The sequence below is a fragment of the Thermobia domestica genome, chromosome 2 (genome assembly GCF_964235325.1).
Source record: "Thermobia domestica chromosome 2, izTheDome1.hap1.1, whole genome shotgun sequence".
In the NCBI taxonomy this organism is placed as follows: Eukaryota; Metazoa; Arthropoda; class Insecta; order Zygentoma; family Lepismatidae; genus Thermobia; species Thermobia domestica.
The window spans coordinates 6,964,610-6,986,961 of NC_137455.1; the positions used below are offsets into that span (position 1 = coordinate 6,964,610).

A 22,352-nucleotide genomic window follows, 5' to 3' on the forward strand; every position below is an offset into this window, starting at 1 on the left:
AGTATTTCCAAAATGGGTTTCCCCCTCATTTTCATTGTAATTCGCACACTGTCCACAGATATAGACACGAAGCGTCAAGAACATTTTTTACAGAACGATTGTGGTAACACAATATTTATAACTGTGATATCAATATATTTACGGAATAGATTACATTTCGTTGCTAATTAACATGGAACATTGAAAGATTTTAAACTGATTTGAACATTTCTATTGTTTTATTCAGTGGTGCCCACCCCTCCTCATGTCCATGACGCACCCCCCCTCAATTGTCTATCCGTAGATGTTCTTCCATGAAAAAAAAAAATCTTTTCGATTAATTTTTACACTCCCTCAAACATATTTATATAGATTTTTAACCCCCCCAAATATTTCAATGACGCAGTTTGCGTCATACCCCCCCCTTGTGGGCACCCCTGTTTTATTCATTATAAACATATAGTGAAAACTCTTCTTAAAGGAAAGAGTTTTGCATTTATTCACGTTCAACTTAATCTTGTTACTGTCACACCAGTTCTTAATATTGCATAAGTCTATTTGCAGCTTTACACAGTCTTCAAGCGAATTAATTTTTGAGAATATTTTAAGATCGTCCGCGAATAAAAGACGTTAGAATTATGAATGTAAGACGGTAGATCATTTATAACTAATAGAAATAAAGAGTGGACAAAGATTTGAACCTTGAGGGACTCCAGGTAAGGCTGTGATTTATAATCTGGGATACAAAATAGAACAAATTGTACATCACTAAACAAGAGAATCAAACTATATTCGGTAACCACACCTTGATCTAGATTTTGCTTATGGAATAATGACTTCGCTATGACGAAACTCTCATGCAATTCGCGAACGATTTTTGCCAATTCTGTCTCACGAACGGAAATCGACCGAACAGTTTCAGATGCATACACAAAGGACTTAATACGAACAGGAAGTTTTCATGGTTCCAATCCATATTTCAACCTTCAGTCATCTTCGTCTACATGATTTATCATCTCACGACCTTGTCCAAAAACATGAAGGAAATTTCTCACGCTGCCATATTCAGAGCGAAGATGGATTGACAGAAAAATGGATGAACAATGGAGAATTCTACAATGTAACAGAACTTTCTTTCTTCGCCATGCTTTCAACTCTCCGACAGCGCGGGATATCCAATTACATGTTAACTGTTGCATTGAATTTATTTGGAAGAATTTTGATCAACAAACTTTACTAATGTATGGATGACCTCTCTTTAAAAAAATACAGGAGTAATTTTATTATAGTTTGAATTTTAATTCACAACGAAAGTAGACTTCACTTCGCACGTTTTGTTTCTCATTATATAAGTTAGTTATATTGTTAATATAGTTCCAGCAAAAAAAAAAAAAAAAAAAAATAAATAAATAAAATAAAATAAATAAAAAAAAATGTGAACCCACTTTATACTGGAAATAACAATGAAGTGGGAAATTTCATCCATGACCTATGCTTCAATGTACACTCTTGTTCAAAAATTTTGTCCACGCATAACTTTTTTTAAAAGCGCTATATCCTTATCCGTAAGCGGAAGTAAAACATCTGCAGATGTTAGACTTAACTTACACAAATTTGGCTTAGTTACAGCTCAAGTAATAATTGTATACAATATGTAGTAAATACATTAGTTATAAATGTAAATATAGGCTAATATCTAAATACTGTTTTCAGTGTTTGAATTTTCTGGGGGGAAAATCTCTTTCTGTAAAGAAATAAGAGTATCGCTGAGGAATGTTTATATAGATACACTGGAAAGTTTAATGCCTGTATTATTATTTTATTCTCAAATACCAATCATTGGTTTCAATAAGGTAGTGACTATGTAGCACTGAACATTTTGCTGCTACTGGAAGCACTGACTGATTGTTGTTTTATCTCAAAACTGATTTTAACTAATCATTATGTGCTTCATGATCTTTAAATTCTCCAATTTTGTAGAACGCATACACTATGAGACTGTGCGACACACCGGCTGGGAACCACTGTGCTAGGGTGCTGAACACCGTTTACTTCAAAAAATGTTTACATCAAAATCACCAAACCGAAACCAATACGTTTTCTTCTAATCTATAACCAGCATCAGTTCATAGCTAAAGCTTTCAACCATCTTTCTTCTCGTCTTGTTATGCACTCTTTAACTCTTTCTAAATCTCTCTCCACTGTGCATACATAATTTGTATCTTAATGGACTGGTTAAACAACATATCTCATCTGGAGAGCAGATCAACTTCCTCAAGCGCACAAAATACGAACCTTTCACTTCAATGCGTGGGGCATATTTCTAGTTTAACACAGCCACGCATGATCAAGATACACAAAAGTCACTTTTAAGTTTACTACAAATAACGTTCTGTTTTCCAAGTTAGTTCAAACTTTAATGAAAGATTCATCTTCTTTATGGCCAAAGATAGTGGCTATTTCCCATCATTTTTATTTCCCATTGTATTTTAATATCAGTGGCGGTTTCGGGGTTCGTGAACAAGGGATACGATAAGCAAAACAGTTCCCCCTCAATACTTATATAGAATGAAAATCAATTACACAGTTTTGCACCATCTTTTATATATTAGGTGTAAAACTTTTCCAAATGATGGACTAATATACGATTTGCTGCAAAAGCAACGCAAAATAAGTGCTTTGCTGTACTCGTTTTTATTGGATGCAAATATGGAAAACCAGGACGAACATTTCAGAAATCTCTTAATACTGTACTCTTCAAATGCATCTGATTCATTCACTATATGACCACAAATGAGTATCCGAAAGAAAGCAATACAACGAACCACAACGAACTATTAAAAAAAAATCGTGGTAGACTCAATGAATTTCCAACTGGTGTCGGGAAGGACTGAACAGTGTTGTGAAGAGGCCATGTTAGCGCACCGACACGGTAAGCCCTGAGACTCGAGTTCGATGCTCGGCCAAGTCACACTTTCTCGCTTCGAGTTTCATTGCATTTTATTGTGTGCTTAGTTGGATTTAAATTTTACTAATTTTAGGGAAACGAAAACGATGAGGAAAACAAAAAAGATAAACTTATTTGTCTTTGGACAAAGAGAATATGTCGCGATTCAAGGACAAAAATCATTAATCCCTACACAACCTAATTTCAAATTTGCTAAAGCCCGCGAGAACTAAGTGGCCTGCCTGATGGTGGGCATTCGAATTAGGTAACGTGTTATGCGTGCACCGTTCCAAACGCCATATAATCTAGTTTCAAAACCAGAGATCGATACCTGTCAAGTTGATCCTCAACTGCCTCACGATACAGGAACAACACCAAATACATTGAAGCCTCGACGAAAACAGAACGCGGGATGAAGTTGTGTTTCAAAAAATACAGCAACTCTACAAGGCATATAATTATAAAGTTCCATGTTATTTACTTCGTCATTAGTAGCCATATACAATCTATCTATTAAAATACTACAATAGCAACAAAAGCGCCTGAGCTCCAACCTCTAACTTTTGATTTCAAACTTTTCATTTACGGTTATTTGTGATTTCACGTTTGTAACAAAGAATGTGTACTTTAAATAAATTATTTAGAGATCTTTTTCATAAAGTTTATCCTTTTAAATTATTGTTCAAACCCTTTGCATTTTAATAAGCCTTTCTCAAAATAAATGCAAATGAGTTTTGCTGCCATCTTTGGAGTTGTTTTTAAACTATACGTTTGTGTGTTTGTGGCCAATCCTTTCGACAGTGAGATCTCGGAAACTACAGCCTCTAGAACAACGTTTCCCAACCTTTTTCAACTTGCGGCACACTACAGGTGTAACTTGAATTCTCGCGGCACACTCATATATAAAAGGTAAATAAGAAAGTTCTGCGCTTTTAACCCACCACATTCGAACATCGATATGTCACCCAAGACGTATCTGGAAGATCAACAGTAGTCCTCATCTGCATTGACGACCTTCTACCAACATTATGGAAGGCCATGAATTCCATCGCGGTAGAACTTGGTGTGCTGTGAAGCGAAGAAGGTATCAAGTACATTTTGCGCCTCTACTAGGTATTTTAACTGGCGTCCTCTAAGGTGATTGTCCAAGAAATGGAACAGGTGATAATCGGACGGTGCAATATCCGGGTAGTATGGCAGATGCAATAATGTATCCCATCCAAGGCGTAGAATGGTGTCCCGGGTCATCCTAGCTACTTGGAGCGTACCGTTGTTCTGTAACAGGAGGACCCCTTTGCAATTCAGAAGTGCTGGCTCCAGAGTTTTGAGTTTTTCTTGAACATGACTCAACTGCTGACAGTACACAATTGCATTGATGTTCTGACCAGTTGTTAGAAGTTCTCGATACAACATGCCACTAGCAGTCCAACAAACATTCAGGAGGATCATCTTCTGGTGCAGTGCTGGTTTCGGCTGTTCTGGAATCAGTTCATGGGATGCTAACCAATGACGACGGCGCCGTGGAGCTTCATGTACGACCCACTTCTCATCACATACCAACACCCTGTCCAAAAATGGTTCCTTCCTCAAACGAGACAGCCCGGTGGGAGCTCATGTGGTTCGGATTCCACGTTAATCAGTAGGCCCACGTCTCATATAGCCTCGCTGCTGAACGGGACGTAAAACTCAAAATCAATCAATCAATCAGACGAAACAGAAAAGAAGCACAGGTGTCTGCTCGCATTGCCTTCTAGTCCGGAGTCGAATCACGTGTGACCCATCGACCCAATTGTAATGCTTCCCGAGTTGATGGAGATGATGCCGAATGATGCCGCCTCAATTGCTGTCTGAATATCTTTATGTTGTACATATGTTGATCTTCCGGCACGTGTTGATCTTCGAGTGTTTCGTCACCGTTCTTAAACTTGTTAAACCACCGCTGCACTGTCCACGTAGTCACAACACCCTCACCAAAGGCTTGGCATATCTCCCTTGATTGTACAGCATACACCCCCTTAGGACCTCTGTGGAGGTCCCATGTTCACTATGTCCTCACGGAGTTCCCGGTGTAACTGAACTGTCACAACCAGGTAGTATGTTGAATATACCCACACCAACAACTGACCTTCGTCTTATCTCCATTCGCATTTAAATCACGGTGTGAGGGCCAACTGAACACAGACCTCCGCAAAAAGCGACAGAACTTTCTTGGTTACTTCCTAGATATTATTAATATTATTTGTAAATATAATATACCGTGGTAAGTTTTTCTATGATTACTGATCTCCTTCTCACAAAGAAGAAAGCTCGTTCATTAGTTTTCCCCCCTGCCTGCTATTATTTTTCATTCTAATTTAAAAATAGAAAACAATTGCAATGAGATTTTGGAAAAGTGTATCCAACCTTTCACTAAGGAAGATCACTAAGTAACGAACAAATAAATGTCTTTTACTTTTAAAACACAAATGTAGGTAATTTGTATGCATGTTTGCTTTGTCGAAAGGATTGAATGATATTTTAAAATTTCAACTTGCGAAATAGTCTGCAACAAGAAGCAATAATGATCATAACAATGATAAGAAATACTTTTTTCAACATTAAAAATGTAGAGAAAAGTAACACAGTATGAAACTTAAAATTGTAGATTCATAGTAATGTGAAATACGAATATACATTTTCCATATGCCTTGCAATTTGATTGCTATAGAGTTAATAATTTTGTTTCGATTTCCTCGCGGCACACCGGTTGAGAAACGCTGCTCTAGAAAGATGACATTTTCACTGATCGATTGCAAATTTTGCGTAGATTGTCCAGTTCTAACTGAATATTTCGAAAAAATGGCCATTATTTCTTTATTACATTTTTACGGGTATACTGGAAGTGTTGAAATTTAAAAAAAAAAATCATATCGTACCCATTATACATTCCAACACCATATAATTGTATATATGGATTGCATAACTCTCAGGCGTTTCTTTCATGACCAAATTATAATGAAAAACTAAGGATAGCCATTTCTTCAGTCTACGTTGATCTTTATTGTTTGGAATGTTTTGCCCAATGAACACCATATATCACTGACATTAATATGGTCGCTTACTCGGACGGAAGAACACAGATTGAAAGTATTTGAAAACAAGATCCTGAGACGAATATTGGGACCCAAGAAACGGGAATAGGGAATGGCGGAAACTCCATAATATATACGGTTTGCCCAACATTGTTAGGGTCATCAAATCTAGAAGGCTCAGGTGGGGAGCTCATGTAGCCAGGATGGAAGAAAGAAGGAACGCTTTCAAAATCTTAACTGGAAGACTAGACGGAAAACAACCATTAGGAAGACCTTGGCGCAGATAGCAGGACAATATATTAAGATGGATCTCGCAGAAATGGGAATAAAAGTAGAAACTGGATCCAATTGGCTAAGGATAGAAGTCAGTGGAGAGAGCTTTTGTAAACGCGGCATTGAACCTCCGGGTTATATAGGCCATTGGGTGAGTTAGTTTATGTATTTGCTTATTACATACTGCATGCAAGAGGAAAGAAAACACTAATCATATGTGAATTTAAAACTCCAACCGGAAGTAGGTTCAAATTTTGCAAACGGTGCGATATATTGAAAAAGTAATCGAAAAAAAAAAAACTTCCCTTTACGGTATCTCTTGCCGATTTTTATAAGAACGTCTTTCACTTGTGTCTGCAAAGCGACAGATGTGAGAAATAACAAGGAGATTCATGCTCATTTGAAGGGTAAGGGAAAAAAAGAAGGAATGTCACAAAACTGCATTTTCGAGAAAACGGCGTTTTAGTATTGAAAACCGCGTAAAAAGAATAGGGTTAATTAAATCTTTTGCCCTTTTTTACATGGATATTTCTACATCTACTCATGCATGGCATATACAGTCAAATAGTACCAAGTCACCAATAGATAGGACAAACACCCGATAAAGCACATACATGGACATTCCTTGTTTTTGTCCCCTTACCCTTCATATGTGAATGATGCGCTGTGTAGAGAGCGCAGGTTCACCTAGACTATATATTAAAATGCTAGGTTTGTATGTTAGTGGTGAAGAAAAGTTCGTGTGTTTGTGGCCAATCCTTTCGACAATGCGATCTCGAAAACCACAAGTGTTAGAAACGTGCCGTTTTAGCTGGTCGATTCCAAATTTTGTGTAGATTTGCCAGTTCTCATTCAATTTTTTTTAAAACTTTACTTTTCTATTCCACATTTTGGGCGTCGTCTTGGCCCTATTAGTTTAATATTGCTACTAGGATGTTAAGGTTGATACCCTTGTGAAAAGCAACCAGTAGAGGAGCTATGTATAGCGGGTTGATAACATTTCAGGCGCTTTGCTTTAAACTGAATGACGAAACCTATCGCAAGCTGCAACTTGGAAGGCTTGTGGACCAACAAATGAGGAGTACTCGGATATGGAATTATAAGAAAAAAATATTTGCATTTTGTACCATATTACTTATTCAAGTTTGCCACAAACTCACCCCAACATTGTATATATTAAAATACTACATTTATATGTTTGTCTATAGCAATTCACTCCCTTTGAGATCTTCCTGTCTTTACTTGTGTTCGTAAAGGGACTTGCACAGATATACAAATAGTGAGATGTGGGACGAAGTTCCACGCTCATATTAGAACCGTGCGCTGTGTAACTAGAGCACGTTCAGCTAGTATAACTTGAAAGAAAATTACACCAAAGAACAAAATATGTACTTTAGCATCGTTTTATAAAATTTAAGATTTCATACTGAATAACACAATAAAACTGTTTTAAATCATGGCCTAAAATTAACCACGATTTACAAGAAGTAATGCGCACTACTTAAACTAAGCGTATTTGAAGATACTGTTACATTCAGTTTGTAGCATAGACAATAAGATTACGTGTACACAAACGAGCTGGAGAATATCAGGGTTCTTTCTTTCGCCAACAAAACTGAATTTATTCTATCATGTGATCGCGTGACAACCTGGCAGCTAAAACACACAATACAATTTCTCATCCTCTGAGAACAAAGTTATTCACATTTATATCTCCAAAACATTTAAAATAAACTTGCAAATGTGATAGCCAAAAAACACGTCGTTGAATACTGGGAACTTTTCGCGAATTGCTTACCTACAGGCAAAAACTAAAAATACACAGGATCAGATAATGCGTGGTATGCGATACATTTACAATGAGTAAAAGCAAGTTTTGGATAACACATTACTGGATTTAAATATTTATAAATACTATCGAAATTCCACGAGTTCAATTAAACACAGGTTCGTCTCATTTTATCATGGTTCACTTTTATGTATGAGCTTTCGTATAATAATTATAAACGGACCAACGTAACAGTAACGGAGTAACGCTCATAGAAGTAGCAGTACCATTGATCCATAACATTCGTACACCATTCAGTACAAAAATAAGCAAATATAAAGACCTGGAGATGAAAGAAAAAAGTTACGGAAATATCAGCAAGTTACAGTAAGACCACTCATTATCCCAACTAAGGAATTGTCGCTAAACGTACTGTGACTCAACTTGAACAGATAAATGCAAAACATTTAACAAATCTACAAAAAATAAGTAATACTAGACAACTGTCATATGGTTAGAAAGTTCTTTGGAGAAGAACTCTTCAAATAATCTGCACTTGTCAGAGACGGTCGTCAGATTACTAAGCTGAAACCGGTTTAAATCGAGGTACAGCAATAATAATAATAATAATGTGAAACTGAATTTTGCCTATTAACATTGCTAAGCATACACTACGTGTCATCTAATCATTCGACAAACTACTGAGATATTAATATATTAGGAATTCTAGAATAATACTTGTTATAATAGTTGTTGCATAAATGAAAATAGTGTTGATGTTTCAGGAGTCATATGTTCCTTGAAGTTGGATGGATTTTGCATTCTAATGCTGGTTATCCCCGCAAGATACAGAAATTCCTTATGAGTACGAAGATTTAGTTTGCCTTCCGATGGCTCAAGGTGAACTAGGATGAATCAGCTATTTATACCATCTTCCTCAATATAAAACTTACTTATTTTTTGATGGCAAACGCTCTGGATCGACAAATATTTGGACTCCAAACTGAAAACCTAGTTATACTGAAGCTAAATTACTTTCATCTCCTCACGTGCAAACGTCATCGGTAGAACAGTAAAGCAAAAAGGAAGTGAATATCATGAAAACAATGACTGTTACCTGCATTACTGACAAGATACTATGCCATTCTTTAAAATTGCGTTATAAAAATGAATTGTTTTGGAAGTCACCTTTTCTTTTTTTTAACTTACACTAAAAATACAAATCGCGGAGCAAAGGACCGTTTATTTTAAAAATAATAATTGTGTGACAGTTTTGCCAACTAACTGAACATATTGGTTTCATCAGACTACTATATATATATATTCAGTTAGCTGGCCAAACTGTCACGCAATTATTATTTTTAAAATAAACGTTGCTTTGCTTCGAGATTTGTATTTTTAGTGTAAGTTATTTAAGATACGTAAAAATCATTATTTGGACACGGAAATTTTACTGAAAAATTTTGAAAGAATAAATTACTCTAAGATCAATATTTAAAGTCAATTTCTTTGTTTTTATGTAACAGTGCATTAAAAAAGATGCCTTAGTAGATTGTGCTTCTTGAGCTTCCAGATATTTATACAACCAAAAGTCCCTCTTTCGGCAAAAAGGGGTCATGAAACGCATCAATATAATGAAATCTCGATTTCATTTTTTTTTTTTTTTAAGATCACTTATTTTCTTCTCTCTCATAGCCATTCGCAAGTAATAACGAACTAATAACGTCACCAGACAGCCTTAAGTTTCTATTATAACTGTGTTTGGATGTTATTTGTTTTAACCCTACGTACCTACGTACACTAAGGTGGGTTAGAAACTGTCCACACTTTCATTAGAATAAGAATTTTTATGGATGTTTCTTTAGTATCATAACTCGTGTTCTGTGTCAAAAATAATATATTTTTTTCTGTTATTCAATACTTTTAATTTCTAGAAAATAAGGGTTAGGTGGTAAACAGCAATATGCTAAACCTTGCCCGCTCGAATAAAGCGTTTATCAATTCACTTCAAGCTTGTCTTTTTCAATTTAAAATAACCAAAAATATTTTTTAAAAAAAGTTTTCGCTGTGGGCATAAAGTACTCTTCCTTGGTGTAACGTGTTACCATAATGTACACGAGATTATTTTCTGTTAAAGTTGAAGGTTCTGACGCTAGGCGTCGTACACCTAAACGGAAAACACCTTCTGGTTTCAGACTGATTATATTAAAAGTGGAATCATCGGTTATGCACACCGAGGGAGGGTTAAAAAATGTCCAAGACATATATAATTATTTTAACCCTCCCTTGCTGTGCTGTGTTACGTGTAACACATTGGTGTACGTAGGGTTAATAGAATAACTTCATAATTGAAAAAAAAAAAAAAACAGCTATTCTACCAAGTCTTTGGGTTGTTTGCAACTTGCCTGCACAATAGCGACAAATATTAGATTTAAAAAAACAACAACAACAATTAGGAATGAGTCTACACTATTAGGACTTAGTGTGACTGACAGACTGTGGCGTTTTGGGTTACAATAAGGATTATGAATATATATATTTCCCAACATATCTATGCAACCCGCAACTCTTCGATGTTTTGAGGTATGCACATTATGTTAATCAGAGATCCATCTAATATAAATAAAATAAAGAGTTTGTTTGTGTGTTTATCTGTCTGTGTGCAGCCTTTGGACCAGACGAGTGGACCGAGACTTACAAAATTTTGGTCAGGGGTACTTTGGCCCAGGTCCCAGATCAAGACGAAGCCCTTTTTTAAATTTCGAACCAGGGGGTCTCAGGAGGGGCGTTTACTGCAACCGGCTTGGGAACCACACAAATTGACCGAGTTACCAAATTTTAGTCACGAATACCTCGGTTCAGGCTCCAGACCAGAGTTAAACGTTTTTGTCAAAATTCGAATTAGGGGGGCGTTTACCGGGACATGTAAAAGTAGTAGAAAATTGCGATATCAGTGTCAAATTCATAGTTTTCGCGGTCGCTGAAATCAATGGTGAAACTCCGATTGCATTAACTTCCAAATTCACGCTATACGGCTCCAGGCCGGGGTCACCGAACGGGGGGGAAGGGGGAGTTGAAACAGAGAGACATATAAAAGTAATCCAAAATTACCGATATTAGTGTCAAATCCATAGTTTTCGCAGTCGCTGAAATCAATGGTGACACTTCCATTAGCGATGACTTGCAACTTTAGTTACAATTGCATGTGGGCCGCGAGTCAGCGGAGAGGGGGGGGGGAGATCAGAGACATGTAAAAAAATAGCCCAAAATGACCGATATTAGTATCAAATCCATAGTTTTCGCGGTTGTTGAGATCAATGGTGATACTTCCACAGGCGTTGACTTCCAAATACAGCCCCCGTGCAAAACATGGGTATTTTCAACTAATATATTTATAATAAGGGCATGTTCGATCCATATTTAAAACAAATAAGCTTTTCCTACTACATTTTTTTTTTTTTTTTTAATTCAGCTCGTAAGTAAAACGTAGACATCTCACGGCTTGTAATTCAGTAACTATGCATTTCTCATTACTGTGCAAGATTAACTTCGGTTTCCGGTCTTACAATGCAACGTATGTGAGAAGCATGCAATTTGTTGAATGCATCGCAGAACATGCATGACAAATTACCACTGCAGTTCTAATGAATTGCGGCCTCTAATTTCTAGCCAAAAATCTTACGAACTGAATACAAGATTTCTTTCCTGAAACGCTTGTATACATCATATGTAGATTATTCCGTCTCTCCTCGAAAACTGAGTTGATAGAAAATTCAGCACTGTCAATCTGACCTTTACATGATCTTTCCCTGCCATTTTCCGTAGATTCCGACTTCGCCTCTTACAGGAGTTATTACGTGTGTACATTTTGTCGTCTTCGTCTGTGACGTAAAGACCGGAGGGAGAAAAGAGATGAGCACTAGTCACGGAACGTCGATCACGAAAGCAAAAATTACACACTACGTACAAACTAACAGACAAAACGAAAATTCCTCGATAAAAGGAAAGGAAAAAAGTCAGTATTAGTAGCTGCCATAAGTCAATCGGATGTTTTAATATTACGTGTCAAGTGTATGGGTCAGCGAAACATTTATTGTTCTAGACACAACGAAAAGGTAACACATTCCACTACCCAATAACGCACACTGAAATACTGCCATCACCACACACAGCGTTTTCTGTTACGCTGATGATGTAAAACAGCAATGAAATAGCTATGACGCTTGTGCGAACAGTGTACAGTACACGTATAGTACAGCATATGACGTAACGGAATTGTTTGTCTTAACTTCCTGCAATGTGTTGAGGAACTCTACTCTTACCAACCAAATTTCCGTTTTACATAATTTATCAGCAAACAGATACATGAACGAAAACGTCCCACTGCTTCTATTTTAGATGAGCCTGGACCAAACTAGATGTTCAATTATATTGTTTCTTGCGAAATACATTGGTACACTGACAAATGTTCACATGTTTTGTACTGTTTCCTATCCAGGTTCGTTCTGTCCCATCCCATGGGCGGGGAGGCTGGCCCATGTCCGGATTAGTGTCTATGCTGAATACTCCGGAGCGGTATATCTGGTTAACTCTTCTGCTCCATAAATATTACAGAATATATTTTTTTTTTTCAATTTTAGATTTGGACCTCTAAATGTTTCTGCTGTAGCTGACAACTCACTTCGTAATGAATAGTAGTGTTGCGGGGTGCTTGTAAGTAAAAATTTTATCATGATAATTTCAAAGTTTTTCATTTCCAAGAATTGCATAATATAGACAGATCCTTAACACACCTTTTGATGCACTCAAACATCAGCAGTGTTGCCGATTCAGTGTTAATTTATGAAAACTGCGATGTCCCTAGTTACTCTTTACAGAGGCCTGAAACAATTGGTTATCGGTGGAAATGAAAAATTATTTTTTCTGCTTCATAGTTTCCAAGCTACTCCAACTACACAAACTGAAAATTAACGACAGAACATTCACACGTATAAGTTGTGAGTCAATTTACGAGTTTTATATAATTAAAAAATACACCTTCGATTACATCTGGCAACACTGTGGTTCCTAGTGTACTGCAATCGCTGCTTCCTAGTTTAAAAATATATGCATGAACAAGGCTTCATTTTGGAATAAACCAATATTTGTGTATCGCTTCCAGTTCAGAAGTTCTACTATCTCCAACTACGGGTTGCATTGTATATTAGACACACTGTACAATAGTTTGAAATTCTGAAAAGTATGCGAACTGCGCATCATAATGAAATGAACGTCAGAATTTCCACTCATTTCAACTCAAACAACAAAGTGCTTCATGTCCTAGTTAAGGCAAGTAAGACAATTTCGCCTTAAAAAGCACACTATTTAAGGGTCTTCACTACAGCGAAATTAAACTACCGCTAAGTTTAGAGTTTTTCTGTAATATCTTCAAAACAAATAAAAATATTCGGAAAAACAGAAACGTAGTGAACTAAACAATACGATTTTGCATGTGATATCTTTATCGCAATTCACCTATCTGATTTAGGTATTCCGCTATTTACAGAACCCGCAAAAAATGCTAAATCTATCTACAGCTCCAAATCGAAAGCAGATAGATGAGTTGCGATAACGGTATCACAAGTAAAATCCTATTGTCTAGTTCACTACGTTTCCGCTTTTCGAATGTTTTTATTTGTTTCGAAGATATTACAGAAAAACTCTTAAATTAGCGGTAGTTTAATTTCGCTGTAGCGAAGACCCTTAAAGACAAATAATGCCAGTGGCGGAGATATAAACCTGCAAAACTTGCAACAACTCCGGGCGGCGCCAAAACAACTGCTGCTAGCTGGAAGAACTAGAGAAACTTGGGAGGCTATTGATATTGCGGATAGAACAGATACAACTAATAATATTGTGGATGTCGCAGAAGTGCACAAAAAGATTCAACTCCACAGTCGAAAGCATGAAATACTTTTCGATAATCAAGGAAAACATTCATATGACGGTAGAATACAAACTATGGAAGACACGATAACAATACATTGTAGCAAAGTACTTACCTTTTCTTTGGATAATGACCCTAAGCAAGGGCCGTGCGTTCTGTAAAGCTCGACCGAAATTGTCATCATTGTTAATCGGAAGAAGATCACCGTCCCTTGGGTCGGTGTAACTTATTAAAAATGGAACGTCTGTAAGTTGATGCAATTTTTCCAACAAACTTCGAAAGTCCTCGTATTTTCCCGCTTGATTTCTTGGCAGTGAAAACCTACGAAACTCTGCGTCAAACTGAAAAGAAAGAAAGAAAAAACAAGATAAATACAGCAAAAAAGTGGATTTGCAAATGTAAAATTACGTATATAAATGTATTCACAACTTAGAAAATCCGTAATTGATGACCTGCTGTAGAAAACAATGTAAATGTCACCTTGACATTGTTTCACTTATTTTTTAAATACATTTATGCTCTAAAAAAGATGAAAACTTTACTTGCGTATGGGAAAGGAGTAATTAATGCTCGATCAAACTGGAAATTGTATTAGGCCTATTATTTCCGTGCTACCCAAACGTTAAACCCATTTCTGGCTTTTAATGACTTATCAAGGCAGAATTTCCGAAACATTTTCAACATTAACAATATGGTCATTTAAAAAAATAGCGTATATACACAACAAATATACTTATATATAAAACCAATACATGGACCTTTGTTATTTAAATTCATTGAGAACTATGTTCTCCAATGAAGTAAACAGCTGGATATAGATGGAGGCACGCTCCGATTTAGGACAGGCCAAAACGACCCACTTTCGATGTCGAGGTTTGATCCGTGGACCTTGGAAAAATGTCAGCACCACGCTTCGATAATCAGACTACGCTACAGCGCCTCTGGTCAATACAAAAGACACATCTATATACTAATCGGCTAAGCACTGAGAACATCCCCATCGACTTCAGTGGATGCGAATTCTTTAGTTTGTAAATTGTCCGTAAGAAGGCTCTATACCTCCAGGCTGAACAGTGTCCCCGTCTGTGGCATATTCGGTGAAGTAATAGCACATTCAAGGAGCAGTATAAACGCGAGAAACGAATGAATGCAGCGATTTCACTTGTATATTCATTCAAGGATTGGATTCTTTAGAACAGCATTTCTCAAACTGTGGTCCTCGAAGTCTGACCTTGTGGTTATCTTAAGACTGATAATTAGTTCGAAAGTGAGAGAAATAAAAGTGAATTGTGTATGACACGCTATAGTTAAGAATCTTATAGTGTGGAAATTACGTGTACACACACACACACACACACACACACACACACACACGAGCGTCTTTTGCCCTCCCTCCTAGCCTTCAATTATTAAGAGAAATCAATTATCTACTATTAATACATACATAAAATTAATGTAATTATAATTATTTTAAAAATAAGTATACTGGTATTAATATATGGTCAATACTGCTTAAGAAAATCGCGGGCTTTCCTAGTGTTAAGTATCGGATAGGATTCTTGCGTGCTTCAACACAAAATTTCCGAATTAAAAACCCGATCATTGAGTTACCTGCAATGACTTCAAATCTACTTAAACAACATAACACACATTTCATTGACATTTCCATCATACTGAAGTACATTATCTTAAAACACTCAGGTCGTTCCACGAACCATGATCACTTTCTTGGATAATTCACAAAAGTACACAAACTTATCGGATAAACAATTTTCGGGTAGCTGCTTGCTTATCTCTGAAACAACACTTCCTATTTAGTCACCGAATTCCTCATTCAACTGTTATTTCATCAACTTCACCTCAATACAAACAGCGAAATTAGTTTTCATTTACGATATTATAAAGGATTACCTACTAACACTTCTGTGGCTATCGCAATTACATTTGTATGTATTTGTTTAAATTACTAATCAATAAAAGCTTGATTACATTGTTTTAAGACAACAAAAATTACTAATAGGTTGCTTTGTAAGAAAAGTACGCAAACACTGCACTACCTGGTTTTGGCAATTGCACAATTTTCATTATTTCTTCCTACAGCTCAAAATAAACTTTAAACCATTAAAAAAAAGATGAAATGAAATGAAATCTTTGAGTTTTACGTCCCCACGGTTATACCGGTTAGGCTAAAGGAGACGATGATGATCAGAAATGAATGAAATGGTGGAATGAAGAAAGTGGGAGGAAACGGGAGAACCCCGAGAAAACCAACGAGCACGGTGTTTGTCCATCACAAAGTCCACACGGCGCGAGCTGGGATCGAACCAGGGACCCCAAGCATCGGAGGTAAACGCTCTACCACTGAACTGAGCCAAGAAGAAGAAGAAGAAGAAGAAGAAGCTAAGAACATGGACACAAGATACGAAATTAGCAAAAACACTGGAACCAACAAGACAATAAGTTATTATATTATGTAAGTTTCACCACCGTATTACATACATATCAGCTAGTAGTCTTCTACATCAGTGGTTTCCAAACTTTTTTTTTGACTGGTGACACACTTCACTACGTAACTGTCCAGGACGTCACTACATACTTGTTTGATTTTTTTCATTATTAATAATATGAAATGAAACGAAATCTTTTAGTTTTACGTACCACGATTACTGGTATGCCGGCTAGCCTAAGGAGACGATGATAAATTAATGAAACGGTGGAATGAAAAGTGAGAGGATACGGGAGAACGCAGAGAAAACCCACGTACACGGTGTTTGTCCTCCACAAAGTTCACTGGGCAAGAGCTGGGGTCGAACTACGGACCCCATGCACTAGAGGTGAACACTACCAGTGAGCCACCGATGCCTATATGAATTTAATAATATGAATTAAATAGTGTAAGCCTATATATATATATATATATTTAAAAAAATAGTGAATTTGTAGTATTGAATATTGCTTCTTCCTCTGGAAACATTGCTACAATTTGTGTCAAAACGGCTTTTAACTAATTGCTAGATGTTTCATGATTTTTAAATTCTCAAATTTGGCGACACAGGTTGGAAACAAGCATGTTATAAATAGAAGATCTGCCCGTATGTATCTTCATCCTATTAAATCGGTGAAGCCAAAAAGCAACCGAGCATCGGCACGTCTTATTGGCTACTCTCAGATGATTGCCTACTTTCGTTTCCGCCATGATTGTTGGTTCAAAACATTGAGAACCTATTGGGCGGAGTGGGCAGAGTAGGGGTGGCGAAACTGTAACGTATGGCTTCAAGATTTTGTTGTAAGGGCACATCCTCTATTTTATAAGATCCTTGGTTGGAAATCACTGTTCTATGTAATCAACAGTAGCTACCCAGCCAGCCCAGATAGGACCCTGGAGTCAGTAAATGCTGGGTAATACATGTGGTCTTCACGAAAAGGTTGTGAATATTATTAACACACGTGTCTACAGTCAAATCTATTAAATAAGGAACAACATTCGCAGCAGATAAGGGTGGGTCAACCGAGGCCCGCATCCAGGAGGGTCTAGGGAGGCCAGATCCCCCTAAAATTTTTAAGGTAGGCTTGCAAATGAACTATAATATGGTTGGATCGCCCCCCCCTACATTTTTGGGATGGGTACCGGCCTGGGTCAACCCATATATAATAGTTCAAATACAGTTACACAAAACCTTTTAGCGATTAAACGTTCGTTAATTACAACGAAATCAGGAGACTGGTGTTTTCGAGCTTTATTATTATTTTTTTTTACCACAAAAAGTTTGTCAAAGCCATTTAAGACGCCATCAATGCAATGATTTTTTTTTTAAAAAAAAGGAATGATCACGATTGCATTGTTAGTTACTAAGTTGCAATATGCTAAACTGGTGATAATCTGCTACTGAAGTATAAATGAATTGACTCGTCCAAAATAACTATTTTAAAGGAACATTGTGATTTTCTATTTACTAAAGGGCTATAAATTATTTTTAGATACAGATGTTCGTAGTCAAGAAAAGTTTATATGTTTGTCTCCAATCCTTTCGACAATGAGATCTCGAAAACCACGAGTGCTAGAAACCTGCCGTTTTCACTGATGAATTGAAAATTTTGTGTAGACTATCCAGTTCTAATTGAATATTTAAAAAACATGGAAATAATTTCATTATTACATTTTTAGGGGTACATTGGAAGTGTTGGCATTAAAAAAAAAAAAATAAATAAATAAAGCATCATATATCCTACGAGTTACACATTTCAATACCACATATTTGTATACGGGGTTAGTCTTTCCGGCGTTTGTTTCATGGCCAAATGATAATTAAAAACGACGGATAACCATTTCTCTAGTCTACGATGAATCTTTGTTGTTTGGAGTTTTTTTTACCCAATTAACATAATATATAACTGATTTATAATTAATTGTGTGTAATGTATTTGCTTATTACATACTGCATGCAAGAAGAAAGAAAACACTGATCATACATGAATTAGAAACTCCAACCGGAAGTAGGTTCAAATCTTGCAAACGGATACTCCTTGCGGATTTTTATCAAGACAAGTCTTTCACTTATGTCTTGATGTATAGATGTTGTGAGGAATGACAAGGAGATTCGTGCTCATATGTGAACTATACGCTGTGTAGAGAGTGCAGATTCAGCTAGTTTTTACATAATTATTTCTGTAAATTTATTAGTACTACTACCAGAAGGAGCACCTAGGAATTTCACCTTTGTCAGCTGACGAAAATCTGAAGACAAATATTTTGCCTCTGTTTTCCAGCATTTAACGTTTATTTTTGAGTGGGTGTGTGAGTTAAGAATTGGATAATGATGCTTGGTCTAGGCGTTTCACTCTTTAACATTTTATATATATATATCTTCACAAGCTTCCTTTTTCGTCTTTGTTTCCATTAAAGGAGAAACGAAAGAATATCATGGTAACCACGACAGTTAATGGTGTCGAGCGCATTGCCGACAAAGGCCTATTTATTTTTACTTTCTCAACTTAACTCTTCAGTATTTCTACAATTAGAAGACCCATACAAGATTTTTCTTGCAATTAGAGAATGCACAAGAGAATCGCCACTAAAGACACTGGGATGTGCATTTACAATACAATGCAGCAACTCCTTGCCACATTACAAACGAGAAGGAATAATCCCAACGTAAGCGTTTTACGTTAGAATCCAAGCGCTAATTTTCAACACAGCCTGAGCTCTTGTTACTATTTTGTTATTGACGAGAATTCTTCATTATACTTCAATTTTATTACTTCCCAGTACTTATGTTTCCGCAATTTTCCATGTGTAGATCAAGGTGAATTAATATTATAAAAAAAAAAAAAAAAAAAAAAAAAAAAAAAGCTTTTTATTTGCATTAGGAAGGACAACACGGAAAGTTCTGTCTTTTTTCTGTCCGAGTACTTCCTACTGCAGCGTGTAGCGCTTGAGACGTTTTCACAATGAAATATCTTCCACTAATTTTTCTGAATGCAATTTTATGATGCCCACTTTCACAACTTGCAGTCGTAAAAAATAAGACTCTTAAATGAATAAAGCCATTCACGCACAGTTACTTCTCTCATCGCCTTCAGATATAAAATTACTGATTCGAGAGCAATAGAAGTCTTCAAAGTAAATACGAATTATTCAATTGCAAGATAATTATTGTGATAGACAGAATTGAACAAACGACGGCATATCCATGATTACTACTTTATGCCGCAACACTCACAATGGGACTACGTCACGTGTGGTACCACAACTTCCTGTGCTGTCACACTTTGGGACATTCTGTCGTGCAGGTTTACTTTTGGCACACCACTGGAATTGTTGAAAAATTATGATTCTTTCGCTAATTTCCTTCCTATTGTCTCCTAAATTACTTATATTTGTGCTGGGCGACATGAAAGTATCCCACCTGGCATAGATAAAATTCAAGGGGGCCGGCAGAAGTAATTCTTGAAAAATTAAAATTTTACGATTTTCGTATAAATATGGTATCCGGATGTACGGCATAAAAAGTACAGTGCAAACAACACAAACCAATTATGTGCTAGGTGGCCACTAAAAAGCATGAATGCTATCTAACAGAGCAGGGCGAAGCAGAGGGGGTGCGACCGAGCGGATCAGGCGCAACGACGGTGAGTATACGCGTAAGTGGGGGTAGGAAAAACAAGTAGGTTTTGGTTTGCATATTAGTAGCACTTCACTTGCAAACATAAAATTTAGCTTCTATACACTGCAGAAATACAACGCCGGTGGAAAATAGTATCTAATACAATTGTCTTTCATATGCATTCATTTATTTCATCTGTCGTAAAGCTCTTATACTGATTTTACACTAGTAACCCTACACTTATAAACTTAAAATGCTGGTGTATTACTCTGTATTTAATACTGTCGCCTGCAGAAATTTGTTCTTTATAAATGTGTCTTTTTATGCAAAGTATTGAATTTTACACGTAAAATTTCCAAAATGTGGTGTGCCAAAAGTAAACCAGCACCCTTCTGTTTCACGGTTTGCAAGTATCTTGCTTGAAAGCAATATATGTTACTTTTTACTCCGTGTGCCCATCTAGCCAAATAATCCCGGGTTCCATACTAGGGGAACAAATGCTCGCTGTTACACCAGCACCGTGAAATAACTGGAAGCTACAATACATGGATTAAGGTGTAACAAACTCGTGTAGATGCCAAAAGTTGGAATCGCTGTCATATGTCTACAACAACAATTCGTGAGATGTGACCACTTTTACCCGAACACGTCTCCTTTCTTGAACCTGAAAAATTGTCCGTGTAGGTTAGACAACTGTTTCAATATTTGTATTTTACGTATCTCTTTCTATAAAAGAAGTTCCCAGTAAATAAGTTACTGAGTGATCAACGTCCAGACCAGGCCGCTTAACTCTTTATTTGGCACTGTTTGTCTCAAGGAACATCGCATTCTATTGCGTTATCCGCACGAATTATAACTTCAGTGATTATTTAATTAGCATTATTGCTTTCATACCTTATTCATAGACATGTTTTGCGGGTCGCTTCTTTCGATACTTATAATCTTTGTCAACAGGGGACAGTCAAATTTAGTATTGTAGAAGATTTATCTCCTACGTTCCGCGAAAGTTCTTTTTTATTTTTTTATTTGATTTCTTGATCTGTAGGAAAATATTTCAACTAAACTGCTGGTAATAACTGAGAGTATTCTTATCGTATTTGACCATAATAGGACAATGCTACTCAGTAGCTACACGTAAGACCTATTTTATGAAAATGTTGCTTTGAAATAAACACCCTGTATTTAATAACCAAAGTACAAAAATACTTTAAAAATTACGAAACTATGATCAGGAAGACACAGTTCAACCATAAAAGAAAGCTAAATATTTTAATGGTAATGCTATCAATGCTTGCCAATTAAAGGGTTAAGCTGCACACCTGAAATCCTGACAGTACATAGGATTTGAAAATATACGAAACGTGGTCCTACAACTTTAAAACGTGGGAATCGGATCACATTATCGGGAATCAATCCTAGGTGCACAACAACAATAGGTAAAGAAAGACCACGCACGGATTTCAGTCGAGTCCTCCTTTAAAGGTGCCATCCAGATATTTGGTTACTACTGAGGAAAATCCTGTAAGGATGATCAGGCATCAGTTTCAAACCCAGGACTTCCCAAGTGTGAAGCAACAATGTTAATAACTAGCATACTCGCTCGATAACTGTTATTCTCAGTAAGCTTGGGGATTCCGAATCTAAAAAGGAAATTATCATACCACTCTTTTTTACAATTTTTATTCTACTCCTTTTCCATAATTATCACCTAATCCTATTTTTATTTTGAAATCTAATGACAAAAAGTGTATGGCTTTCTTCCATTCTGTTCACATAATTATAATCAAGAAACAACGCCTTCTACGAACTCCAATAAACAGACCTGCATCTTCTGGTAGCCATAAAACAGTCATTATCCATAAGCTATACTACCATTTTACTTTAAAGGGTTACTTAAAAATATCTTCTGTATCTTTGAAGAAGGAAAAAATTAGCATCTAAGTTGGTATGTACGTAGGAGACCTACTTGAACTTTCACTGTATATTATATATATATATGTTATATTTCAATGAATATGTAAACAGTGAACAAAGAAATTTCAAATACCCCTTTTCTGAACTTTCCAGAGCAATAACACGCCGTCTGCAGTCAACATAAAAATCTTAAACAATAGGATTAGACATTTCTATGTTAATGATGCTCGGAATTGTGGGAAACGAGAACTTCATAACGACTGGCGGGGGAAAAAAAGTATTTACGTCCTTTTCTTTTATTATGGAACCATGTATAATTAATCTCTACGTACCCGTAAGAAGAAAAAAAAGTACACGCACAATGAGAAAA

The 22,352-nt window shown here is 36.4% G+C and overlaps 1 protein-coding gene across 2 annotated transcripts in view; it reads right to left on the reverse strand.

Annotated features, from left to right (window-relative positions):
• Nucleotides 1-22,352, reverse strand: part of par-6 (partitioning defective protein 6) — a 139,526-nt gene that overhangs the window by 75,606 nt on the left and 41,568 nt on the right. For both annotated transcript variants that reach the window (XM_081738304.1, XM_081738308.1), the window contains exon 2: nucleotides 14,080-14,305. In XM_081738304.1, the coding sequence (XP_081594430.1) occupies nucleotides 14,080-14,305 (226 nt within the window). The remainder of the gene's footprint in view (nucleotides 1-14,079; nucleotides 14,306-22,352) is intronic.